This window comes from Ruditapes philippinarum, unplaced genomic scaffold (assembly GCF_026571515.1).
Source record: "Ruditapes philippinarum isolate M1 unplaced genomic scaffold, ASM2657151v2 ctg62_1_1_1_1, whole genome shotgun sequence".
Taxonomy (NCBI): domain Eukaryota; kingdom Metazoa; phylum Mollusca; class Bivalvia; order Venerida; family Veneridae; genus Ruditapes; species Ruditapes philippinarum.
The window spans coordinates 28,114-54,321 of NW_026865791.1; the positions used below are offsets into that span (position 1 = coordinate 28,114).

The 26,208-nt window shown below is 32.7% G+C and overlaps 2 protein-coding genes and 1 long non-coding RNA gene across 3 annotated transcripts; 2 read left to right on the plus strand and 1 right to left on the minus strand.

Moving 5' to 3' along the window:
• Nucleotides 1–323: 323 nt before the first annotated feature.
• Nucleotides 324–12,029, minus strand: LOC132730346 (inositol monophosphatase 3-like). Its single transcript, XM_060716254.1, has 5 exons — nucleotides 11,526–12,029; nucleotides 3,994–4,174; nucleotides 3,383–3,496; nucleotides 2,619–2,789; nucleotides 324–965 (listed from the first exon to the last, which is right to left on the minus strand). The coding sequence occupies exons 1-5, from the start codon at nucleotides 11,871–11,873 to the stop codon at nucleotides 715–717; spliced, it is 1,065 nt and encodes a 354-aa protein (XP_060572237.1). The 5' UTR covers nucleotides 11,874–12,029; the 3' UTR covers nucleotides 324–714.
• LOC132730347 (uncharacterized) lies at nucleotides 6,371–7,475 on the plus strand. The gene is made up of 2 exons (XR_009625751.1): nucleotides 6,371–6,742; nucleotides 7,295–7,475. It is a non-coding gene; the product is annotated as an uncharacterized LOC132730347 (long non-coding RNA).
• A 2,114-nt stretch (nucleotides 12,030–14,143) lies between the features above and the next one.
• Nucleotides 14,144–22,002, plus strand: LOC132730351 (ubiquitin-conjugating enzyme E2 W-like). Its single transcript, XM_060716257.1, has 6 exons — nucleotides 14,144–14,295; nucleotides 15,781–15,872; nucleotides 16,391–16,493; nucleotides 18,128–18,283; nucleotides 19,335–19,410; nucleotides 20,092–22,002. Exons 1-6 carry the CDS (start codon nucleotides 14,281–14,283, stop codon nucleotides 20,103–20,105), a joined length of 456 nt encoding a protein of 151 aa, XP_060572240.1. The 5' UTR covers nucleotides 14,144–14,280; the 3' UTR covers nucleotides 20,106–22,002.
• Nucleotides 22,003–26,208: the final 4,206 nt, after the last annotated feature.

The window sequence follows — 26,208 nt, forward strand, 5'->3', positions numbered from 1 at the left end:
CCCCCACGATGACACGTTTAAACGGATTCGTTTCGATTTTCATTCATAAACGTTTACGATATTGTTTACCGTTTAATCGAAATGACCATATTGTCTTACAAAATTTCTTAATCATTGCCTGTAATCATGAATTTTATCAATTCTAGTGGTTTATTCCAAAGTAAACAAACGGAAAATGGGTGTTTACAACCCTCCACACAGCATTACCGTGCAAAATTGCTTGTGACATAATACATTTTTGGTAAAAAAATGGGGTTACAATGCAAAAAATGTGTGCTGACTCAACCGTGATGAGCCATGCACATTCTTTATATGTACATGTATTAAAAATAGAAAGAAAGACATCATTTGGCGACTCAAATACATGGTGTGTATAGTACATAGAGGTACCACCGTTTAAACGGTATCGTTTCGGTTCTTAGCAATCAAGTAAACGTTTACAAAAAAATGTAAACGTGGGAGCCTTACTGCTTGTTCAGAGATTAAAAGGATTTCGAATATATTAAAATTGAGCAGTAGCTTGTTAAAGAATCTTGTCAACTGGCTTTTTATGTTAACCAGTCTCAATACTGGGGGGCACAGGCTGGCTATTACCATTGGCAGTGCCACAGAAAATTTAAAATAATACTTTTACATGTATTTAATACATTAATGCCAAATAATTTCTCATCAAATTAAAAAAAACATGATTATTCTAATCTAAAGCACTAAATATTAAGATTTATTCTTTAAATGTGATAATTTTTCTAAGTAAGTATCATGGTTATAAGTAGTAGCTAGTAATCCCCCTTCGTTCTTCGGCTGGTCCCCAGACCTGTAGTCTATATGCTTGCCATCTAATGTGGTCATTTTACCATCCAGGGAACTAAGTATAGCATTTCCAGCACAGATGTCCCACTTCTTAATCAATGTAGTGTGTACATATGCGTCTTGATTTCCCTTGATTACTTCTAATGTCTTATACCCTGAAATACAAAACATTTTAATTAACCTGTGATATTTCAGATAGGTTGGAGTTTTTTTTTACTGCATACGGTAAAACATTGAATATAGACATATTCCCAAATGACACTTAAAAGTTCTCGATATAATCTTGAAAATTAAAAAAAACAAGCAAATTCGTTGAATTTATATCCCCCGCCGAGTACTGGTTATTATTAACACAACAACTGAAGACATAAGGCTTTATTTATATATTAATCATGGCATAAACTGTAATATTCTTTGAACCTGAATATAGCCTTGTACCTTCAAACAAGAAGAATTTTTAAGTTTTCACTATATACATATAAGGAAAATCTATGACCCCCTGGAGTGGGGCCAATTTTGACCCCAGGGCTAAAATTTGAACAATTTTGGTAGAGGACCTATATCCAGATGAAAATACCCAGGTGCACAACTACACATACTGATCAACATTCCTGTAAATTTTCATGACTCTAGGTCAAATACTTTTTGAGTTACATGCCACACAAGTTGAAAATGACAAAATTTTACTAAGTCAAGGGCAATAACTCTAAAATTACTAAAAATATCCAAACGAAAATACCCAGGTGCACAACTACACATACTGATCAACATTCCTGTAAAGTTTCATGACTCTAGGTCAAATACTTTTTGAGTTACATGCGACACAAGTTGAAAATGACAAAATTTTACTAAGTCAAGGGCAATAACCCTAAAACTACTAAAAATATCCAGACGAAAATACCCAGGTGCACAACTACACATACTGATCAACATTCCTGTAAAGTTTCATGACTCTAGGTCAAATTCTTTTGAGTTACATGCGACACAAGTTGAAAATTACAAAATTTTACTAAGTCAAGGGCAATAACTCTAAAAATACTAAAAATATCCAGACAAAAATACCCAGGTGCACAACTTCACATGCTGATCAACATTCCCATAAAGTTTCGTTGAATTCCAGCCATCAGTTGCAGAGAACTACTCCGGAAACGAAATTCTAAGTCAAGGGCAATAACTCTAAAAATACTAAAAATATCCAGACGAAAATACCCAGGTGCACAACTTCACGTGCTGATCAACATTCCAATAAAGTTTCGTTGAATTCCAGCCATTAGTTGCAGAGAACTACTCCGGAAACGAAATTCGGACGGACGGATGGACGGACGGACGCACGGACGGAAGGACGGACGGACAACGCCAAAACTATATCCCCCTCCCGATTCCATCGGCGGGGGATAAAAATCTTGAAAACTTCCTCAACCAGCAAAAATGCGAAAAAACCAGTATCAAACTTCAGTATTGTTTTTACCTGAATCTACTTAACTTGTTGGATTTTTTTTTTCAATTGAGAAAATATTTAAACAAAAAGCCATGATAAAATATTAAGACTTGAACTATATGTGTAAAATAATCTGCATGTTTTGAAAAACTGAGAAAAAAAAAACCCTGATATGTTATCCCTGTAATATCAAGCAAAAGTATCCTTTAGAAGAACAATCAGGTAAAATAAAATGTCACTTGGTGTAGAAATTCTGAATCCGTTCACCCAGATCTATTGGGTGTAGAAATTCTGAATCCTTTTTACACAATCTGTTTATTATCTAATGCTTGTACCAAAGTCATCTACTTAAAATAAACAACAAACATACCTGCTCCCCCTGCTAATGTAACATCAACTTTCCCAAGTGATGATTTCACTGTATCAGTCACTGAACCTTGATGAGATCTTGACACAATCACTCTGTGAGGATCGGTTTCAGATCTCTTTGTTTTCTCTTTCTTCAAGTTATCGGAATGACCGTATCCCACCCAAGCCCAGGCTGTAAAATGAAGATCATTCAAAATTCACATTTATAAGTATAATAATTTTAAAAATATTGATCTTAACCTAAGATTAATCCTTCTTGTGATTCAGTTGTCACTTTTTTTAATGTTTTTTTTTCCAAATCTATACAAACATGTAGTACATTATTCCAAAATTAAGTGGTTTCATTGTGACTCTGCTGTTACAACTTAAATATATTTTTTGAACATGAATATATCAAATATGTTCCGAAGTTTATAAGCCTAATGTGTTAAATGTTACTTTCAAATGAAAACAAGATTAGAATCATTTGATCCTGAACATGGAGCCAGATTAGCTTGCATCTTTTGACTGTTGTTAAGCCACTTAAATATTTACATGTACTGATATATTAAGACACTCTCATTGCCTTAACTACTTTGGTTAGTCACTAAGACTGAGATGTAACAGAATCAATGTGTGAACAAGTTCTATGACTAAACTTTTAAGCATAGCACTTTATTTTAAAATTTAAATTCTAATCCTTTATGAGCACATGGTCCAACTCTATACCACACAGGCAAGTCAATATTGACATAAATATTCAAGGATTAAAATATTATAACTTACTAGTTTCTCCTTTGTCATTGTTGACAAATGGGTTATGAATAACTCCAATGGTAGGTTGTCCATTTACTGCCACACACACCATTGTTGTTACATAATGTAACATATCGGAACCATCTGGAAAATAAATGTACATTATGTAGTGCATATCGTAAAAGAATTCTAGATGCATCTTGAAAATATATATACAAAGGTACATGCAATAGCAAAACTGTGATTTTTTCCACCTTATATATCAGAGGCCTCTAAAAAGCAGCTTCCCAAATGAAATTTTCTATATAATCATGCATTTTCCTTACGCCAGCTTCTTTACTTCCCAAATTAGCAATTTTATTGATAATATTTCCCAAAATCAAGAGGCTTTAGGCCTCTTTCTAATTTAGCTAGAAAAACGACTGTTAGATCCATTTGAAGCTATGATGCTGTTAAAAAAAACTAGTGTCATTCATTGGTGTTAAAAAAAAGAGCCAAAATATTAATGAATCTTTGCAGTAATTGGGACTTTTTGAGTATATTTTTCAGAGATTTTTGTCAATTGATATGGGTCTATTAACTCTAATTCCATGACCTGTCTATGGAAGGAAAAACAGCCCTAGCTTTTAATCTGACCATACCTTTGTCTTTCATTTCAGTATATTCTTGTGTGGCATCTAACGGGTCAATCCAGACTGTGATCTCCGATTTCGGTATAGACTGGTCTGATAATACCTGTGCCTCTACCTCTGGCAGGTGTAAATCTATATCTGGTATCTTAGAGAAATCTAATGGTGTTTTCTCATGTTCCTCCGACACAACCTGCAGTCATAAAATAAAGATTTATTATTGTCTAAGTTTTTAATAGTAATACTAGTATACAGTCTAGCATTATTTAATACTAACAACTGTTACACAGTCTAGCATTTTTAATACTAACAACTGTTACACAGTCTAGCATTATTTAATACTAACAACTGTTGAAGTTAACTGACATTGTGATCATTGACAGTTACAGCTTGAATTAGGACTCTTTTAACTATAAAAGGTTTTATACGCAAAATATATACAGTTGACTCTCGGTAACTCGAAATCCAAGGGACTGGGCATTTTACTTTGAGAGAAACGGAATTCGAGTAACGTGGAACTGCCCCCATTACGTTGACATTCGTACATGTATATACATGTGTCTGATTAAATGTGCAAAGAAGTAGGTTTGTTATTGTTGTTAGCGGCAATGCTGCAATATTTAACTGTTGAAATGACGGTAAATCACTTACAACTACAAATTATAAATGAACAAAAATATATCATTCAAAATTTAATACATGTATATTAATAGTGAAACATAAACACACAATTATATTTGATTTAATTGATCATCGGACGAAAACAAAAGTAGAAACTATCGTGAACCGTAAGTACAAATTACTGTATGCAAATTGACGGAACATTAATTATATAAATGTCATTTACGTTGATAACACACATCAATACCTAAGCTGTTATTTGACTAACACCCGTCAGACTGGCACGAGTCAACTTTCTTAAAGAAATGTAATTAAATTTTAATTTAGTTATCTAACTGTTAAAACCAATTAAGTGCTGAAACGGATTAAAGCCACTTATACTACGTGTTGATAATACGTGATGACCGGGAATTAAAAATTACTATGAAACGTGTAAATCACGAGTGACAACATCTCACCTTGATATCGCCGACCTTTGATTATTTTAGTCGGCTGTTTTCACACTTCGACTAATTGAGATGAAAATATGTTGGGCTTTAATTGACGGGACCAAATTTTCTTTTCGACTAAACAGGAGTCTCGGTAAGTCAAAATTTGACCTAAGCGGAGTTAAAATACAAAGATAAAGAAGGAAATTTGACGGGACTTTAGAAATTCTTCGACTAACGCCGAATTTTGAGCAAAGCGATTTTGACTTATTGAGAGTCAACTGTATTTCAACTTTTTTGGTAAAAAACATATTTTCTGTTGGTTCCCTGAGTAAAAGGGCAAAAAAAGGGCATGTTTGCAATACATACAACTTTACTTATAAGACATTTTATTCATTTGTGACTAAACATTCATTCTTGTTATAGACAACAACCACAACAACATCTCTAGATTATCTGACATTGTTTTTATTTGAAATGCCCAATTAGAACCATTCTACGTAATATTTCTATCTAAATAATTTACTATCATCTTATATATTTGTTCGACAGCAGAATTTTCATCAATTTCCATTCAATTTTTGTAATCTACACCAATACCTTATCACCTTTTGTTCTATTTTCATTAGAAATCTAAAAGGCTTCTACAGGCTTCTCATTCTCCTTTTTACTCATTACTTAATATATTTAGGTACATAATACAAGTCATGCTTTTTCTGTCCAATTCTTATCAATTAAGTACATTGTGTAATACTTTTGAGCAAACCATCATCATCAAATCATGTGATGAAATATTATGTCATTTACTGCCAGAGGACTACAATTGTAATTTACATAAACATTACAATAAATTATCAATATTGCACATTCTTTAATGATGTTTAAATCAAATGTGTCATTCTTATTCATGAAAAACAAACAGTCTTAATTATGTTTCAATGCCTCGGGGGAAACAAATTTGTAGATCTTCTGTAGATATTTAATTACCGAAATTCCATCTACCACAGGCATACTGACAAACAAAAAATATGAACATAAATATATATATAACAAAAAACAGCAAGAAAGAAAAGAAAGCTGAAACCTTATTAAATTTTAAAGAAAATCTTAAACATAACCTAATGAAGCATTTCACTAAAAAAACATGACCAAACATTCAATCTTTTAGCAATTCTAGCATGTTTCTCAATTTTTAAACATTGATTATAATGTAGAAACATTAACAACTATGTCAATTCTATAATAATACCATAATTACACTTTTACTAATTACAGTTTAATGAAACTAAACACTCCTGTCACCACAATCCAACAACAATTAAGTGTTGGCCCCCATCAGGGCTTCCGTTAACGGGCGTACGGCCGTAAATTACGCCCGAAAATCGTATCTGTACGCCGAATATTAAGATCAATGACGTACCGCTGACTTCCAAAAATTTAGGAATACGCCGAAAATCGTAAGCCGCGACGTACGCCACGACCATTTTCCGACCTTTTCTCACTTTCCTGGCGTACAATTGGATTATTTATTTAACTCCGCCCCCTGAATTGAATGGTTGACATGACAGCGATGGGTGAAATTTTGCGAATGCACCTGGCGCGTGACGAATTAGCGAGTGTTGATTTATGACCTTGATAAGCGTGAAAACAATGTGATTGGATTAATTGTTTGTTTTGTACGGATAACGGATAGTTAATTGACATAAACTGTGGTAGGTATCTGTTTTTACTTTAATTAGATATTGTTTCATTATTGTGTGCATCGGTAAGTTTTGAATGTATCCGAAAGTTTGCCGAGTCGGCGAAGCGTGTTTTTGTCTTTTGATTTTTTTTCCTTTTTGAAGAAATAGACGTTTTATTTTCACACATTCTATAGATGTTGATTTTATTTTTTTTCACTCGCTAATTATGAGAAGCAAAGTTACATTTAAAAATCTTTTTCCCTACCCACTCTCAAAATGTCTCGACGCTCACTTCTGCAATTTGGCGTATCTCAAAAACGTAATTAAAAAAAATTAATTTGGTCAAGATTACAAGAACGGTGTTCGAAATTATTTTCATAAAACTTTCAATTTACAAGCCTGATTAAATTTAACCATTTTGGGTTGTTAATGTGTTATGATTCATTAGATACACTGAAATTGTGTTCGGTACTGTAGTGTCTAGTGAATAATTTTAAACACAAGAGATATTTAAACAACAATTTTTATTTTACAAGTAAGAAATATAACAATGCTAAAGGATGTCTATGTTTTTTATTTCAGGAAATCTACAGAGATCCATCCTTTTAAAACACAATGAATCCAAGGACCACAAAAATGCTGTGCAGGCTGATCACATGAGACAACAGCTGTATGGTACTGATCCAGAGGTAGAAAAAGAAGAACCCATCATACACATTTCAGAATCTACTTGTACCATGATTGATTAAAGAATTAAAAGTTTTCTGGAAATATTACTTTTTTTTTTTATACCAATGAGCAATTATTTGAATGTTATCACTGAAGGGTTCTACACGGTTACCACTGTCCTTAAATAACAACAATACAGTCCTTTTCAGGGTAATGTTCTTACTTCTATTTACCCAACAATCATGTAAAGATACTTTGAACTTAAAACATTAAAAGGAATGACATTTTCAGAATCTTGTGATTAAAATAATTGCTTTTACTTGTATCATCCCATACTATAAATCAAACATTGAAACATGAAAATTATACGCGTAAGAACAACTGACTTCCAGAAATTTACCTCATGACTTCCAAAATTCCTTGAAAGGAAGTCCTGACTTCCTAAAAAAAATTCCTAGTGGAAGCCCTGGCCCCCATTATTCTAAAATGACCCCCCACCTTCTGATAAACTTATTGGCCCATAGGCCCCCCTTGGAATTCAGCCTAAATTGAACATTGATGCCAGGCTAGGTGAAACAAATTTGCCATGATTATCAGGCATATTATGTAAATTCGTAATTTGAGTCAAAACGTTGCATTTTGTTAGGTACTGGTTGGGACAGCAGAAAGGACTTCTGTATGATTTAACTCTTTGGTACTTAAGTTAACTTCAATGCTGTAATATAATTTTCATGGAATAAACTGATGAACAGTGCCCAAACTAGCATACAACATGCTGTAGTGTTCATATAAGTTGTGTTTCCATTAAATATTACTGGCTGCATATCAGTATAAATCCTACACAATATGACTGACAGGTGGTAAATTTAACGTCTAAGGTGTAAAAAATATGTAAAAGTTTATAATGTTAGGGAGCTTACATCACAAGCCTTCCATTGCATATAATATTAGAAATCAGACATGAAATCACAATAATAACACAAGTTTAAAATTAAAATACAACATGATTATCATCATTAGTATTGTTTTAGCATTAATTAGCAAGAACAAATTTTCTTGCAATTCAGGATAGATAACTATTGGTTTTCATTTGGTATCTCTTTGTTATAACATAGTTTTAAAATTTATATCTTGCAATATAACATAGACTGTTAACGTTTGTTTAAACAGAATCAGGGTCAGCTCGGCCCTATAAACAACTCGGCCCACTCCTACATGTATATTATCAATATTTAATACTAATGTCATTTTTAAGCATGTTTTCAGTAAAATATTAGTTTCACGTTCAAACAAATGGATATTAGCAGGTCTACATGTAGAAACCTCAACTTCTTTTCACCATCTATATGTTGACAAACTTATATTTGTGCGTCGAGCTGATTTGTACCAAGCTGACTTGTGATGCAGGGCCCTCAATCCAATTTGGGGGAAGCGGGTCGCTACCCTCAGCAGGGGGAATTTTAGTGTATGGGGGGAATTTTCCTCTTTTTTTCATGATCAAATAACAAATAAACTTATTTAAATATCAGCTGTTTTTTTTATTTACACGCATACTATTTTTTTAAAAATCCCAAATAGGTTACACTAAACTGTTCAGAAGTGATTGATAAGATTTGAAGAAAAGTTTTTTTAACACCTTACACCATCAGATCTTTATGCTGCTTAGCTTTCTTTATGATTTCCCCCCCCCCCCAAATAAAAAAATAAAAAATAAAATAAAAATAAGCATTGTGAAACACATTCAGACAAATGTCTCCATTTCCACTAATATGAACAATACATGAACCTAAAGTAAATTCTATTCATAAACTACATTTTTAGTGTTCTAACACACCTTTTACTAAGACAAAGCTTCCTTTTCTTGACTTTGTAAAACATTCGTAAAAATCGGCATCGCGAAAATATGTGACAAATGAAAATTTGTTTGTTTTCTGTTTACACATCCACAATTCTAGTTGTTTCCGATGTAAATTATATAAAATTAAATTGATTGTTTATTATAAGATCGTTTTTCATCAGTTATTTAATAAAGTATCATGAAAACAAAACTTACAAGTTTGTAATTTACGGCAAAATTTACCATGGTTGATGTAACATTTTGAAGACAAAAAAATGATTTCATGAATAAACAATTTGAAATCAAATTGTTGACGGGAATTGTGATTTTTTTCTGCATATTTCTGTTGAAATTTCAGCATTTTTACAGGATGAAAGGCCAATATGTGACGGTAGATTTTGAGGGGAAAAACAAACGGAAACGTGCAGAAATGTACTGTACGATATTCCGCTTACAAAATAGACGTCAAATAGATTGATTTTAATTTTCAAAAACAACATTAGTTTTCATTTTTCTCTTTAACACTTTATATGTTTTGAGGGGGAATTTTTACCTCTGTTAGGGGGAAAAAAACATACTATTTTGGTGGGGGACTGCGGCCGAATATCGGCCGCAGATTTGGTTGATCGAGGGCCCTGTGACGTCACAAGTTGGTATAGAGAAGAGTTGACAAACACAGACTATGGCGAGGCATGGCTATATCTTTGATTAGACCCTCGATCTTAACCTTGTGTCTGAACCAGCAGTGTATATTAAAGGCTCATTCCATCTTCTGTAGTATAGACAATGATAATGCAAACAGGACGTTTCGGCCCAAAACCAAATCGGCCCCAGTCGAAAAATCGGCCCCTTGACGTTTCGACCCTTTTCCGCGAGACGTTTCGGCCCCACTATAGTGTATTGCTTGATTGATTAACAACAATTAATTTAGTAATAGAAAGAGCACCGAAACACGAGGCTATCCGATTTGTACGAGGGGGCGTAGCCCCCGAGTATTAATCAGATTGCCGAGTGTTTTGGTGTTCTTTCTCTTTTGTATCATAGTCAAGCATAAAAGCACGTTCCCTGTTGTCACAATATGAAACCCCGGCAAAAATGAACCAATGAACGAACATCTGAATATGACATTGCTGTCGCTTTCCCTTTCTCTGCCGTCACAATATGTAAACCCCAGCAAAAATGAGCCAATCAATGGGCAAACTCTGGAGTGCGGGTAACTAATACCCGCACTCCAGTTAACGCACTGTGCATGTATATGTATACGATTTAACCCTGACACATTTTCAACAGAAAGGTCTCCAAACTATGATACAAATTACAATTAAACATTTATGACACTTTAATTCTTTGAATAATTATTTATTACCTTTTGATTTCTTGAACCATTTAGATATACGTTAATGTTTTTAAAGGTGTTACAAACAATAAAGGCTGGTTACTTACTTATAAAACAAACCACTAAAACTTCTTGATTAAGAAAGTTACTTACAATTTTTCCTTAGAAAACGTTATCTTTTGATCTTAATTAAACTATACGTAATTTCTTCAAAGTGTAACTAAATTGCTAATTAACTGTTTATACTTTATGCTTATTGGCAGTATTGTTTTGTGTCTTAATTCTTAATCTTTTAAATACAATATCATCTATATATGGTTTACATTTTTTTTTGTGTTTGTATTAAATTTTTACAAATAAAGTTTATGTTCTGTTCTGTTTGTATTGATTAATTTCCCCCTACTACTATAATAATCTAGTTTTTATACTAAATGATTAAATATATATATTAATTGATTAATTTTTTTATTGAAATGCTATTAATATATCGGTTTAGAATACATTACTTATTCTGGGGCCGATTTGGTAAAGGGCCGAAACGTCCGGGGCCGAAACGTCTTGGGTAGTTTGGGGCAGATACGTCTTGGGGCCGAAACGTCTCGAAATCATGATAATACGGGGAAATTGAAGACCGTCACCGGGACAGTGAAGCCGGCGCGGTCTTTGATTTGGTCGGCTATTGACAACATGTATATACAATCGCAACTTTTCAGGTTAATAATAATTCAATTTATTATGGAGTATTTTCAGTGAAAACAAAACCTGTGCAGGAGGTATCGAATGACACCTTTTAAACAGAAAAAAAAATAAACGAAACCTGTGCAGAAGGTATCGAATGACACCTTTAACAGACAAAAGATAACTATCTTTTAGAGGACTTCCCATTCATAGGCTTTGCCTACTTTCATTTTAATTTCTTACTTTATTGCCAATATCGCAACATAATGTAAAATGAAAAAAACTACACTTACATAAAGTCCAGGAAAAGCTTTAGCCAAGCCGTAAAATATTGCATTGTGTGATTCCATATCTCCATGTGAAACTAATTCTTTGGCACCTTCTTTAGTCTCACCCTTTACTTTTTCATGCAACGTGTCAGCCCGACGAATTTCTTTGACACGGTCTCCTCCACGTCTAGCAAGAACAACACTCGCTGACAACAGTTCCTTCATGCTTACCCGTTCTTCCGCGTGTGTAAAGAAGTCTGGCAGACCAAAGACATAGAAAAATAGTACAAGAACAATACAAATTACAACAGCTCCTCCAAGAGGATTAATTCGGACGTTGATCGGTGCCATGTTTGAAGCAGACTGTGCCATTTCCCCGATATTCTAGTCTGGTTAACAAGCGATGGTCAATAAGCGCAACGAAGCGTGATATTACACGAATGATAGCAAAACAGCGAAAAGAGGTGTCATTTTAACTTTTTCCGTTCTTATATTTTTGTCGAATTTTCTTTTAATTTAGTTTGTAAGCAATCTACAATACAGAAAAAGCAATGTTAAACTTATATATTGTGTTAATAATAAAGATTTTTGACAGGTTATATAATGGTCCTATATATAGACAGTTGTATATATATACTGCTTCTTTTTTGTCACATGTACAAGATGCTGGGGCCATCTTTATTAACACGCACCTTTTGCCTGTCGAATTGTTTTCTACTGTGTATGTCAAATAGGACATGTCAGTCCCTCAGCTAACCCTGCTCTGTACCCGCCCATTCTCATAAGTGTTTCGGGGTATGTATTTATATGATCAATAATGTGTTTTATTTAAACCATGCCAATAGTTATTCTTAGAATTTCATTTGGCGGGGAATCATTCAAGTTACCTATCTTTCAATTTATGGATAGGGTAAAGTGATCGTAAGTCGGACACGATCGAAAGTCGGACATTTTTAGCTGTTCATTAAATGTTGTAAAAACGTTTCTAACATGCCAATAAGTGCAGTCAAACCAACCTTAACATTTAAACCGTGCATAGTTGTCTTTCTTGTCAGCGTGGCTTACTTCCTGTCTTTCTGAATATTGTTACTATAAATAGCTCTATCGGCGCGAAATTTGAAAATCTGGATTCCAGAAAAGTAAGACTGGTCTTCCTATTTATAACCCTACTGCCAATCTATACTGCAAGTATTAAATGAATCATATCGTATTGTATAGGAACATATATGTTGGGGCTAAAATTCTGGTTTGGTGATGCGCATCTTTTACCATGAGCATTTTTAAAAAGCTATTGATCACTCAATGGCGGTGACCAACCTTTACCTAACCTTCTTTATGTCTTGTCTAAGTTCTTGTGTTTTGTATAGGTGTTCCAATTTATTTTCACCTTTACAGTGAATACTTCCTCCCAATCCCATTTTCCCCCTTAACCCTTCCTAACTTTTATGCATCCCTTTCCCCCTACACATTTTTAAATTTATAATTAAGCTTGAGATCACTTTTAAATAATTATAATGGCCCCTCCTTCGTCCAGTTTGTCTGCCCATCTTCAAACCATTTGGTTGCGGATGCTTGTACATGTAGTTGTTGCTTGGACTGAGCTTTGTTTAAGCTGCTCTCTCGGGTTGCTCTTCCTTTTAATATTAAAGTTTTAATATGAAAACATAAATGTGCTTTCTTTTATAAATCTGTGTGAACCTAATGATCCCCAGGTGGCGCTTATTAATTTGACCCCGGTCCAGTGTCATGACATGTTATTTTAGTTGAAAACAACAAAGTGATGCTACAGTCAACATGCCTGAGAAAAATATTTTAAGACATGATAGATATTAATTATAAGTCTGTGTGAACTAAGTGACCGTGCAAGTGCTAAAAATAATCAGAAAGCTTCAGGAATAAGAATTTAAAGAAGAATTTGTCAATATAGGATATATTCACAACAACAATAATTATAATTCTATCAGTCCTTAAAGTTGCACTGCTAAAATCAACCAACTTTGATCTCTCTTTACAATGTTGAAGGTCACTAACTGACCTTGACATATGTTAGTCCGACTGACTAGAAAATCAATAGAATTCGTGTACTGGTCTTAACCAAACACCGTACCAAACATGAAGACAGAATTAAGTGTAACATGATTTAAGTTGAAGGTCGATCACTAGCTGTCACTTAAATTATTTGACTTTCAATAAAGTAGCATATATTTTGCATATACCATTGTCTCAGCTGCAAGCCATGAACAACCTGTCATGTAAGTGAGGGGACATGGTTTTCATGTCCAATGTCTTTGTGACATTTACATTCTTGAAATGTTTAGGTGTCATCAGCGTCTTTCAATAATATATTTGAAAGACCCTAGCTGGTGTCCTTTACTAGATATACAGTACCACTTTTTATAAATGACTGTACATTTTGTAAGTATCTTGTCCTGATACTGTTTCGTTTTCATACAATTCTCTGATTTTAGTGCCAAGCTATTTATTTTTCTCCCCTATTTGATAATGAAACGTCTGTTTCGTTGTTGGTAACAAATCGTTTCCGCGTTTAATTACATTTCGTAAAATATATAGAAAAAAGAGAAAGCTAACCCTGAAAGACAAGTGAAAGTTTCGTATTTATAAATAGATACGGAAGATAGTTACTTTACATACTTCTATGATAACATCCTTAGTAGTTTTCATAATTTGTTAGTTATATACGTGCTTATAAATAGTTTGATACAAAAAATCAATATTTAAAAAAATTCGAAACTCAATGTAAACAGAAACGAAAATAAAAATGACTTCGATGGAGGTAAATAATGTTTGACATTTTCTTAAACATATTATATTATCTTTTTATGTTTAGATATTGTTGTATATTGTATAGATATTGTGAAAATGTCTACCATACAGCATTGGTGTGAAATTGGTACGAAGTGGCATTGTAAATTGAATGTAAATCTGCCATACATAGTCCACCAGCTTGACAGAAGTTGACTGTTGAACTGTTGAGTCAACTCGTCCTGTGGTCAACTCTCCCCGTGGTTTATCCGTCCCATGGTCAACTCGACCTCTATATTTTATTGTTAATTTATTGTTATACTTGATAGATTATCAGAGAGTTGAAGATATATCATTTAAAAAAACTTGAAAGATAATTATTGAAATTGACACTGGGATACATTGTTTACCCTTTCAGGTGGTAGTCAGACTATTCTCTCCCTTACAAGTTCCTCCCCTGATGTTTCATCCCTGACGTTTCTTCCCTATTTTTTATAAAGGTCATTAAAATGGATGTAAAAAAACATGTTATTTTATTAAATATTTGATTTAAACAAAATTCATCTATATTTCATTGATATAAATCATTGTCATAAAAGAATTATTTAAACACATTGATTTATAACAAATAGTGACAAGTTGACCATATTAGGGACATGTTGGCCATTTTAGGGACGAGTTGACTCCTTGAGGATGAGTTGACCAACAGAAGGGGATGAGTTTTCCAAATAGGTGACAAGTTGACCACGGGACAAGTTGACCTTATCGCGAATCAGTTACAATTTACACAGTACAAATTATGTATCTAACTCTAAGAGTCATTATCTAAATGGGCCTCCAGGGGTCTGCCAGCCCCTTCATTCTCAAAATCAGTAAAACACCTTTGTAATTACATATATTTGTATTCTGACACTATTATGTCCCCCACCAAACAGGGGAATAGCAGATCTATAGGACTTTGACTATTCAGTTTGAAAGGTCTTGTATGTACAATACAAGTGAGACTAAATCCCCAAAACAAAACAACCTTATTCACCCTGCAGGGCAGCACAGATTTAACTGAAACACATAAGCCTGAGAACAGAAGAATCAGTTATCATTGAGTGTCAAGACACTTTGGCTCAAAAATATGTTAACAACAGACTCATAGTCATACTTTTTTTCAGTTTTTCACTGTTCCCCTTGATCACAAGCAGATTGGCAGCCAGGCCATGATAGTTGAAACAGTCGCCATGATATTCCTGCCAATACGACAAGAAAGGAATATATTGAAGACAAAGGAATATATTGAAGACAAAGGAATATATTCTACACTAAATATAGATTAGCGATGGTAAAACTTCACAAATAACCCTTACAGTAACACCTGCACTGAAAAAATGTATTCCATCAACAAAAAAAAAAAAATGAGAAATACTATTGACAGACTTACCAGTGCATTAGAGTTTTCCACTTTGGGTTCAAATATACATTATTATAACTTTAACTACACTGTACATTGTCTGTTTCATTACAGAAAAGACTACATAAAGAACTACAACTGCTAACCAAGGAACCTCCAAAAGGTGTAAAAGTTGATGCAGATAGTGTGCATAAAAATATAACAGAGTAAGTCTGTCCGTCTATATCAAGATTGTCCAGCTTTCACAGTTGAAACTGCTTGTGGGATTAACATGCTGCTGTTCCATCCTTAGAATACATATGTGGGAGACATAATTATGTTTTTGTGACAAAAATCCTTTCTAGTTGAATATACAATGTAGTATACCATTGATTCTGTTAAAAGTAACATTGATATAACATAGTATTAAATTATGCTGAAAGCTGACTATTCTGGTTAAAAGAATTTATAGAATGAATATGCAACAGTAAATGGAAAGATGTAACTTTATTTGACAATACTTCTTTAGAAAATGGTTGCAAAAATGCAGTTTTGAATTATTTTAAACATTTAAATTTTGTTAATATTGATAATGTTTAATGAAATTGAGTTTATTCAATGGTAGATTTAGTTTAACTTGATTTATAACTTGAACTTTCTTAGTCTCTGTGATGATGATGAAATAATGATGGTGATGATGATGATAATGAGGATGATGATTATAATGGACTATATCTTGTTTCAGATGGATTGTAGATCTAGAAGGGGCAGAAGAGTCATTGTACAAAGATGAAAAATTTCAGCTTATGTTTAAATTTAGTCAAAGATACCCATTTGATTCTCCTCAGGTGTGTATTAATATAATGATATTCATTCTTCCATCAGACTCTCAGTTTTCCTTTACTTACATTGCATTTATAATATGGTCATGTGCTTCGTTTGCTCTGGAATTGTCTTAATATCAGATATCATAATCAAATGTTGAAACAAATGGCCAACTTTAACCTTCCCTACATTAGATTTGTTTAAAGCCCCATTTTCTAAAAATCAACTTGATAAATGTTCGGTAGGATAATGAAATAATGTTTGTTTCCCAAAATTTGACTCTGAAACTAAGATATTTGCATCTGAACATTGACCTACAAATGACAGTGTGACAGCTACTCACCATGAACATATTACCTGACAGCTTGAAAACTTGAATTTGAAAAGCTACTCATTTGTGTTTTGATTAATATTTGTTTTACTGTATGGCATTAAGCATACTTTTATGGTATTTGATATGGTGAATTCAACAAATTGAGTTATAAATATACACAGTACCTGTTAGTGTTATAAACCTTGTAGTGTTTTTAAATATAATAAAAAATTTTTTTTTAAGTATGAATGCATTTTTTTTAAAAAATGCACAAGGAAAAAGAAAAACAGATTAATTATTGTCAAGTTTATTTAAGTTAAAAAGAGCAGTTATAACCTATTAATTATAAAGGAAGGAAAACATAATCAACATCTATTTAAAATATAAGAGGTTGTAATTGACACTGCAATAATTTTGTCAAAACTTTATTGTCCTGTTTCCTGTATAACTTCTTTTTTACGTTCAAAGTACAATATTATACATGTTGTAGAGTTTAAAAAAAAAAAAAAAAAAACATAATTCAGCCAAGGGTACCATGATAAAAATGTATATACCATGTCTACCACATGAAAATATGACATGCTCAGTAAAATATCATACAATCTTACGGTACAGAAAGATAATATCTTCAATACATTTTCAGAAAGTATTTTCAACATAACACTGCACTAATTTTGTATTTTTGCAACTGGCATAATTTATACTTTTAATCTCTGACTGTCTCAAATTATTTGCCAGTTGTTTAAATAATCATTTAAAAAATTCTCTTTTTTTTGTTAAATTATGTAAAGCTTGAATGTGTTGAACCATGCTTAAAACTCTCACAAGTCTCTTTTGAAATTGTTGATAATGTTATTAAGATTTAGTTTAGTTAAAACATATTTATTTATGCTCAAATATGAAGTAGTTTGTGTGACTTGAAATCAGTTACATTTGAGCATTCTTCCTTGAACTAACCAGTCTGGTGTCACATGCAAGAGTAAACATTGTTGTAACCAAAGTAGGGCTTGAACCCACATTACCTGGGTTGAGAGGTAGGCATCTTTCATTACTAGACTTTTGCTCCACCTCAATTAACCAATGACAATTCTTGTTACATTTCCAGGTGATGTTTATAGGTTCACCCTCATGTATATAGCAGCTGTCATATTTGTCTTTCAATTCTCACTGATGATTGGTCTCTGCCCCTCAATTAACCAATGACAATTCTTGTTACATTTCCAGGTGATGTTTATAGGTTCACCCTCATGTATATTGCAGCTGCCATATTTGTCTTTCAATTCTCACTGATGATTGGTCTCTGCCCCTCAATTAACCAATGACAATTCTTGTTACATTTTTCAGGTGATGTTTATAGGCAATAACATTCCACTACACCCTCATGTATATAGCAACGGTCATATTTGTCTTTCAATTCTCACTGATGATTGGTCGCCAGCCCTCTCAGTAACCTCAGTATGTCTTAGTATAGTCAGTATGCTGTCTAGCTGTACAGAAAAGGTATTGTATATTTTATCATACTGCATGGCTGTTTGTTACGCCAATTTTCATTGGACGTTTGTGATGTTTATATTTTCTATATATATGTATACCGCTGATGCAAATTTTATGGATTAAAGTTGGTGTGACAAAAGGGATCATAGTAAATATATATGCAGTATTATAAATTTTTATGATAAATTTTGACAGGTTATGATTTATTGATTGTTGTTTGAAAATCTTGTTACTCAATGGTTAAGATGGCTGACCTCTAGTCACATGTGTGGTACTATTGCTGGTTTGAGTTCTATCTGGATTTCTGATTTATTTCATGTGAGATAGCTAACTTGGCAGCTTACACAAGATCCATGGTTCTACCAATGTGCCAGCACCTGTTTAAAATAATAAGCAGACTGCCGTAAACGTTTGAAAGCCACCATATGATGTTGAAATCTTCTTCAAAGTTAAGATCCAACCAAAACTCTTTAGTCTTAAGTATGCATGTATGTATATACATTGTATCTATTGGTGAAACAATACTAGTGATTATTTACTATTATTTACAAAGTATTTGTCTTTTCTGTGACTATTTCATGTTAGACTTTACTGTTTGACTTATTATATCTAATCAAAGTTCATGTATTTGTTAGTAATATCTTTTTTGCTGTTATCAAGGTGGCGCGATAGCTTAGTCGGTTAGACCACTGACTGTCACTCCTGAGGTTCTAGGTTCGATCCTGGGTAATACCCGTGGGATTTTTTAGAAACACTATCAGTGTTTCCCACCTATTAGAGGTATACTGGTACGAAACCCAGGTAATCCTTGCATGTATCAGTGCTATACACTGGGCATGTAAATGAACAAAGGGAACTATTCAATAAGAGCTAGGGACTGGTTCCTGGATTCCCTTGTATCTCATAGCTGTCTCTAGTTGCTGCTGAGGTGAGGACCCTACTGGAAATAAGTGCTTGCACTTTCATAGGCTATCCTTGACTGCCCACTCTAAAGAAAATCAAATCAAATCAAGAAATACAAAACAGTAAAGATGTATGTATCTTCTTCTTTTTTCAGAAAAGACCACCAGATAATGCAATATATGTTAGAACTTGTAGTAAAAACCCTAAAAAAACAAGATGGTATTATCATGGTAAGTTTATCTGTAGGTAATAAGAACTTGACATGCTTGAGCAACTCTATCTCTTACTTGTATATGTAAACCTTGAGACAACTCTAGTGTTCATAACTTCAATAAATTACAGATTTCGAGAATACAAAGAGATTATGATCTCTGACTTGTAAGTACTTTCCTTACTCACTGTGGTTTCCAATTAGCCTAAGAAATCCTTTAGTTCGAGGAAGTTACAGTGTAGGCTTATTTAAGATTGGTGTTTCTACCTTGTATAGGCCTTTGTATGTATTAACAGTACATTGTAATAGTAAATTGTACCTCCCCCACTATGAAAAAAGAAGACCTTGTTTTACTAAAACTGTGATTGTATTCCATTAAACTTAACCTCTTAAAAGAACAAATATCAAACTTTTACACAAGTAAGGCATGTGTTGTTATATAATAGTTATTTCTTCACACTTTGGTTCTTTAGACTTTGGTTCATGTACATTATATATGCCAAAGAAGTATGACTATGTGTATGTATAAATATAATTATCCTGGTATCTCAAACTACTAACTGACAGGGGCTTCTGTCACTAATTTTGCATAAGTAGCGAATAACTTGGCCTCCATTAGTAATGATAGGAATTTTGTAATATTTTGCGATTTGCTAGTGACTATTATCTAGTTAATATATTCTCTTTTTTTTTTTTGCAGATGATGATGTATGAAGTGCATTTAGCTACTCTCTGTGATTTATCCACCATCATATTACTGTATAACCAACTGTTTTTTTACACTACACTTTCTATAAATAGATTTTTACACATTACACATTCTATAAATAGAATTTTTCACATAACACATTCTATAAATAGATATGTTCACATTTTTGCTATAAATAGCATTTATAAACAACAATAATAATGTTAATTAGGTAGTATTTTCACTCTTTAAAAGTGTCAAAAGTATTGTTCACACTTGAGACTTCATGTTTTGGGCCAAATATTGTTAAGTTTACATACTTTAATGTATTTATGTAAGAATACATGTCACATAATTTTTTTTACACAATTTTCATATACATGTATATGTTGACAATGCAAGTTTACACAGCTGTAAGTGTTATCCATTTTCATATAATTATATTGATGTATATCGATGAACATGGCTTGTTGAATAGGTAGATATTTGATAGTAATATTGATACAGTTATAGTTTAGAATCATGTATATTACTTGAAATGGTTTATTACACAACAAATCGCTTGACACAGACTTGACATAAGGCACATGTACACGAGGCTGACATATACATATACATGTACTTGAATTCAATTACTGAATCTTTGTACATGTGTATAAATATTAATTTTGACTGATTAGCAGTTTTAAAATTATATACATAATTGTGTAATTTTAAATAGAAGCATAAAAATCTATGTTATATAATGATGAAATTGTTGTAGTTTTTATTGATGAAAAAAATGTTTTGATATTTTATATGATTATTTTATATTTTAGACCAAAATGACTGTTAAAGCAGCTTTTTTATCTATTATTATATATGTGGACCAAAATTTCTAGAAACTTTTATGGTTTAATATATTGTTGAGCATTTTATACGTATTAGCTGTTATTTATACAAAAAAAGTTGGTTTTGAGTGGATGTAAAAATTTACAGGTATTGATTATATTTAATGATTTATTATTAATTTTCCACAGGTTATCTTTTTTCCCAGATTTAAACTCCCCTCCCCATTCTCAAACAAACTATATGTACTAATTAGTTTCATGCCTGAAATAATGCATGGTACGTCTTCCTCCACCAGTAAAGCTGGAATGTCGCCATATAACCTATACTGTGTCAGTGTGACGTAAAACCCAAACAAACAAACTTAATTCAACAATGTATAAAACAGGTCTAGTAGGAATGTTTCATATAGCAAGCATTGACAAACTTTATAGCATTTCTGGGACAAGTTTAATGTATGTCAATATATGAAATGGCTACATTTGTAATGTTTATTTTATCATATGATAGAATCAAGCTAAAAACCTTATTTAATATATTCTAGTACAGTGCTGAATTCTGTCGGATGGATAAACAGCTGTAAATCTATATTTGACAAGTTGTTAGCAGGGTCTAATATAGGTTTTGCAGCTCTATGTGCATCCAATAGATTCAATATTGTCTTCAGCAATATAGAAAAAAAAACTGTTTATTTCAGACCACTATTTCTTGACAATTTGATAGACTCATATTACATGTATTATAGTATATTATCTGAAAATGAAAACAGCACTAAACGGTGTACAATATTGATCAATTTTTTGGACTCTATAAATAAAAGCGAGTCAAAATTAATGAGAGAATCCAATAAAGATTTGTACCAGGGGATCACATGGTGCAAGCGCCAGAATTTCATTGGTTGGTGTATGATAAAAATAGATACATTAATTTTAAGTAATGCCCTGCGCTTAAAAAGATTATAATGAATAATGCTATATTAGCAAAGTTTATTATATAGTTGATCGAAATACTATAATAGCAAAGTTTGTTATAGAGTCGAAATGCTATAATAGCAAAGTTTGTTATAGAGATTAAATGCTATACTAGCAAAGTTTGTTATAAAGTCAAAATGCTATAATAGCAAAGTTTGTTATAGAGTCAAAATGCTATAATAGCAAAGTTTGTTATAGAGTCAAAATGCTATAATAGCAAAGTTTGTTATAGAGTCAAAATGCTATAATAGCAAAGTTTGTTATAGAGTCAAAATGCTATAATAGCAAAGTTTGTTATAGAGTCAAAATGCTATAATAGCAAAGTTTGTTATAGAGTCGAAGTTAAAATGCTGTAATAGCAAAGTTTGTTATAGAGTCCAAGTTGAAATGCTATAATAGCAAAGTTTGTTATAGAGTCAAAATGCTATAATAGCAAAGTTTGTTATAGAGTCAAAATGCTATAATAGCAAAGTTTGTTATAGAGTCAAAATGCTATAATAGCAAAGTTTGTTATAGAGTCAAAATGCTATAATAGCAAAGTTTGTTATAGAGTCAAAATGCTATAATAGCAAAGTTTGTTATAGAGTCGAAGTTAAAATGCTGTAATAGCAAAGTTTGTTATAGAGTCCAAGTTGAAATGCTATAATAGCAAAGTTTGTTATAGAGTTGAAATGCTATAATAGCAAGAGTTGAAATGCTCTCATAGCAAAGTTTGTTAAAGAGTTGAACAAAGCTATTTTAATAAAACTTGTGTATAAAACTTTAGATGTATATAATTTGTAATTATTTATAACAGCTTATGTTTGATATTATTTTGTAATTATTTGTTGATTGTTTGAGTGAGTGAAATCATAACCCTTAATCTGCTGGGTGCAAAAATGAATTAATTTATGCCACCAATATAGAGCCGGGCCAGCCTTAGTCTGGTTCCCTCCATACATTTACTACAGAAAGTAGTATAAGGGGAAGGAACTCCAGACTAGGCTAGCATGTACTTCCCTTTAGTCTGACCAGGCTATATACTGTTGGCAGCTCAATTTGTGTAATTTGATATTAAAATCCCTTAAACTTTGAATGGAATGTTCCAAATTCAAGGCATGGGCAAATCCATTACACAAATTTAGCAGGTATAGTGTGATATTTATACAGTACTTGTACTCATTTTAAGTCAATTTGAGCCGCGTCATGACAAAACCAACGTATATGCGTTTGTGACCAGAATGGATCCAGACCAGCCTGCGCATCCTTGCAGTCTGATCAGGATCCATGCTGTTCGCTATCAGTTTCTCTACTTGTAATAGAGTTGGTCAGCGAACAGCATGGATCCTGATCAGACTGTGCGGATGCATAGGCTGGTCTGGATCCATGCTGGTGGCAAACCCATTACGTTGGCTCATTTCTCTCATGTTTGACAGATTTCAAGCAGCAAAATCTGTTAGCTTATTTTATAGAACTGTTCTTAGAGAAAAGTTTATTTTCTTGATGTATGTTTTTATGCCCCCGCCATGTAATGGCCGGGGCATATAGTGTTACCCTGTTCCGTCATTCCGTCCTTCCATCCTTCCGTCCTTCCGTCATTCTGTCATTCCGTCATCATCAGTTTCCGTTCATTATCTTAAGAACGGTTGCACACATTCAACTCAAATTTGACATATGGATATGTCATGAGAAAATACAGGTCAAGTTCGAATTTGGTCATGGTTCGATGATTTTTGGCAGAGTTATGCCCCTTTTACTTTGAAAATAATATGAAATTTCAGTTTCCGTTCATTATCTCCCCAACGGTACAACACATTCAACTCAAACTTGACATATGGATATGTCATGAGAAAATACAGGTCAAGTTCGAATTTGGTCATGGTTCAATGATTTTTGGCAGAGTTATGCCCCTTTCACTTTGAAAGTAATATGAAATTTTCATTTTCCGTTTATTATCTCCCCAACGGTACAACACATTCAACTCAAACTTGACATATGGATATGTCATGAGAAAATACAGGTCAAGTTCGAATTTGGTCGTGGTTCCATGATTTTTGGCAGAGTTATGCCCCTTTTACTTTGAAAATAATATGAAATTTTCAGTTTCCGTTCATTATCTCCCCAAAGGTACAACACATTCAACTCAAACTTGACATATGGATGCGTCAAAGGAATGCGCAGGTCAATTTCAAATTTGGTCATGGTTCAATGATTATTGTCAGAGTTATTCCCCTTTCACTTTGAAAGTAATATGAAATTTTCATTTTCCGTTTATTATCTCCCCAATGGTGCAACACATTCAACTCAAATTTGACATATGGATATGTTTTTGGAATGCCCAGGCCAAGTTCGAGTTTGGTCATGGTTCAATGATTTTTGGCAGAGTAATGCCCCTTTCATTTTGAAAATAATATGAAATTTACAGTTTCTGTTCATTATCTACCCAACAGTGTTACATATTCAACTTAAATTTGACATATGGATATGTCAAACGAATGGGCAGGTCAAGTTGGAATTTGGTCATGGTTTGATGATTTTTTGGCAGAGTTATGTCCCTTTCACTTTGAAAATAATATAGATACATCTTAGGAATAAGCAGTTTAAGTTTGAATTTGGTTGTAGTTCAATGATTTAAGACAAACTTATCTTTCCTGAATGTTGGAAAAATTTTGAACTTTCAGCACTCTTACTTTTAGCCATTATTTTGGCTACAAATATGCAATATGCAATTTTTAAAAGGTTTAGACTGAATAATTTCAGTGCCTTGAACATTGTATGAAAATGGTTTGTGTTAACATTGAAAAGTTTTAAGGGCTTTGAACTTAAAATGAAAAAAATAATTAATGCACCATCTGAAATTTTGGCTGCATGTGGGGGCATCCGTGGCATGATGACACATTTCTAGTCTTTTTATTTAAACAAATGAAGTATGTTTTCATATCATTAACACGAAAAGCTATGCAGATAACACTCTTTGTCCACTTTTGATATGATGTGATAGCACCATATAATACATGTATATAAATGTTGTAAAGGTTTGAATTGTTTTAAGTGATATTATTTCCTAAATCAGAACACATTTGGTGATTTATTTTTTTTACTACCTTCCAACCAACAGTTTTTAATTTTAAACCCATTGTCAGCTGAGTAGTAATATGTTACCTTTACTACCTACAACTTGTATTTTGAAATTTTGTCTGTAAATGATGAATGATTTTTGTGTAGATTGAAAGGTGAATAAACCAATATTAGATACTTTTTTGTGATAAGAATTAATTGACCAATGACTGAATTGCTTTCATCAGACTTCTTTAAATGTTGCACATGATGAAAGGATGTGTGCTCAAATTTAGATGATAAAATGTTTCGTAAAGACTTTTCTTTAAGTGAAGGCAAATTCACTGAATGAATGTATCATGCATGTCAGTATCAAAGATTTTTAACTTTTTAGTAGATTTTTATCAAACTTTATACTCTTTTATGGACTTCAGAAATCCTAGCTGCTGTTATAATATTTGAGCAAGTTTGGTCATAACAAGACAATGTAATCTTGAAACCTTATAGGTATGATTGGATGGGTGGTCATTATTGAAGGTCACTGTCTAAGATCCATAAATGATGCCCCTCAGTGAAGTTAGAAAAGTCCTAGTTAAGGTTTTACATAAGCTCTATAAACTTACAACCACTGAAGGAACCATCTGGTCAGGTCAATAGGTTGAGAGTCGGATGGGGAATCAGGCGACCTGGTTTCCATTCCCAGATGGTGCACTGGTCAATTTTGTTGTGATTGATCTTGAAATCCTTTCTATGGTCATTCACACAGTACCTCTGCTCTGGCATGTACAAAAGTTATCAGTTCCTTTCAAAAGCAGAGGCAACTAGTACTGGTTAACTGATTGATGCTGCTTGCCCAGGAATGTTGGCTTACTGCCCTGAGCCAGACTGTTAACTACCAACTCTACCAACCACTGAAGGTTTATTTACCTTCAAGTTCACTTATTCTTCAGGGTGATAATTGTAAAAAATTGACTGAGATGATTTTGACTGAATTATTTTCATTTGTAAATCTTTTTGAAAAATCATGTGTTGCTTTTGTTTTACTATCAATCAGACAGAAAAAAACAAGCATACTGACTTTTTGACAGCTATAGTTTGTAGTACCATGTGCATTTATTTTATTTTTAAAAAAAACTTTGTCATTTTTTTAATAATTATGGTGGATATAACAAAGAATATTGTCAAATAATGTGTTCATATTTAAGTCAATTTACTAGAATCTTTACTGCTACTTTACTAATCATGATTCATAGAAATTTTTCTATTTTTAAAATGATGTTTTAAGAAAATAATA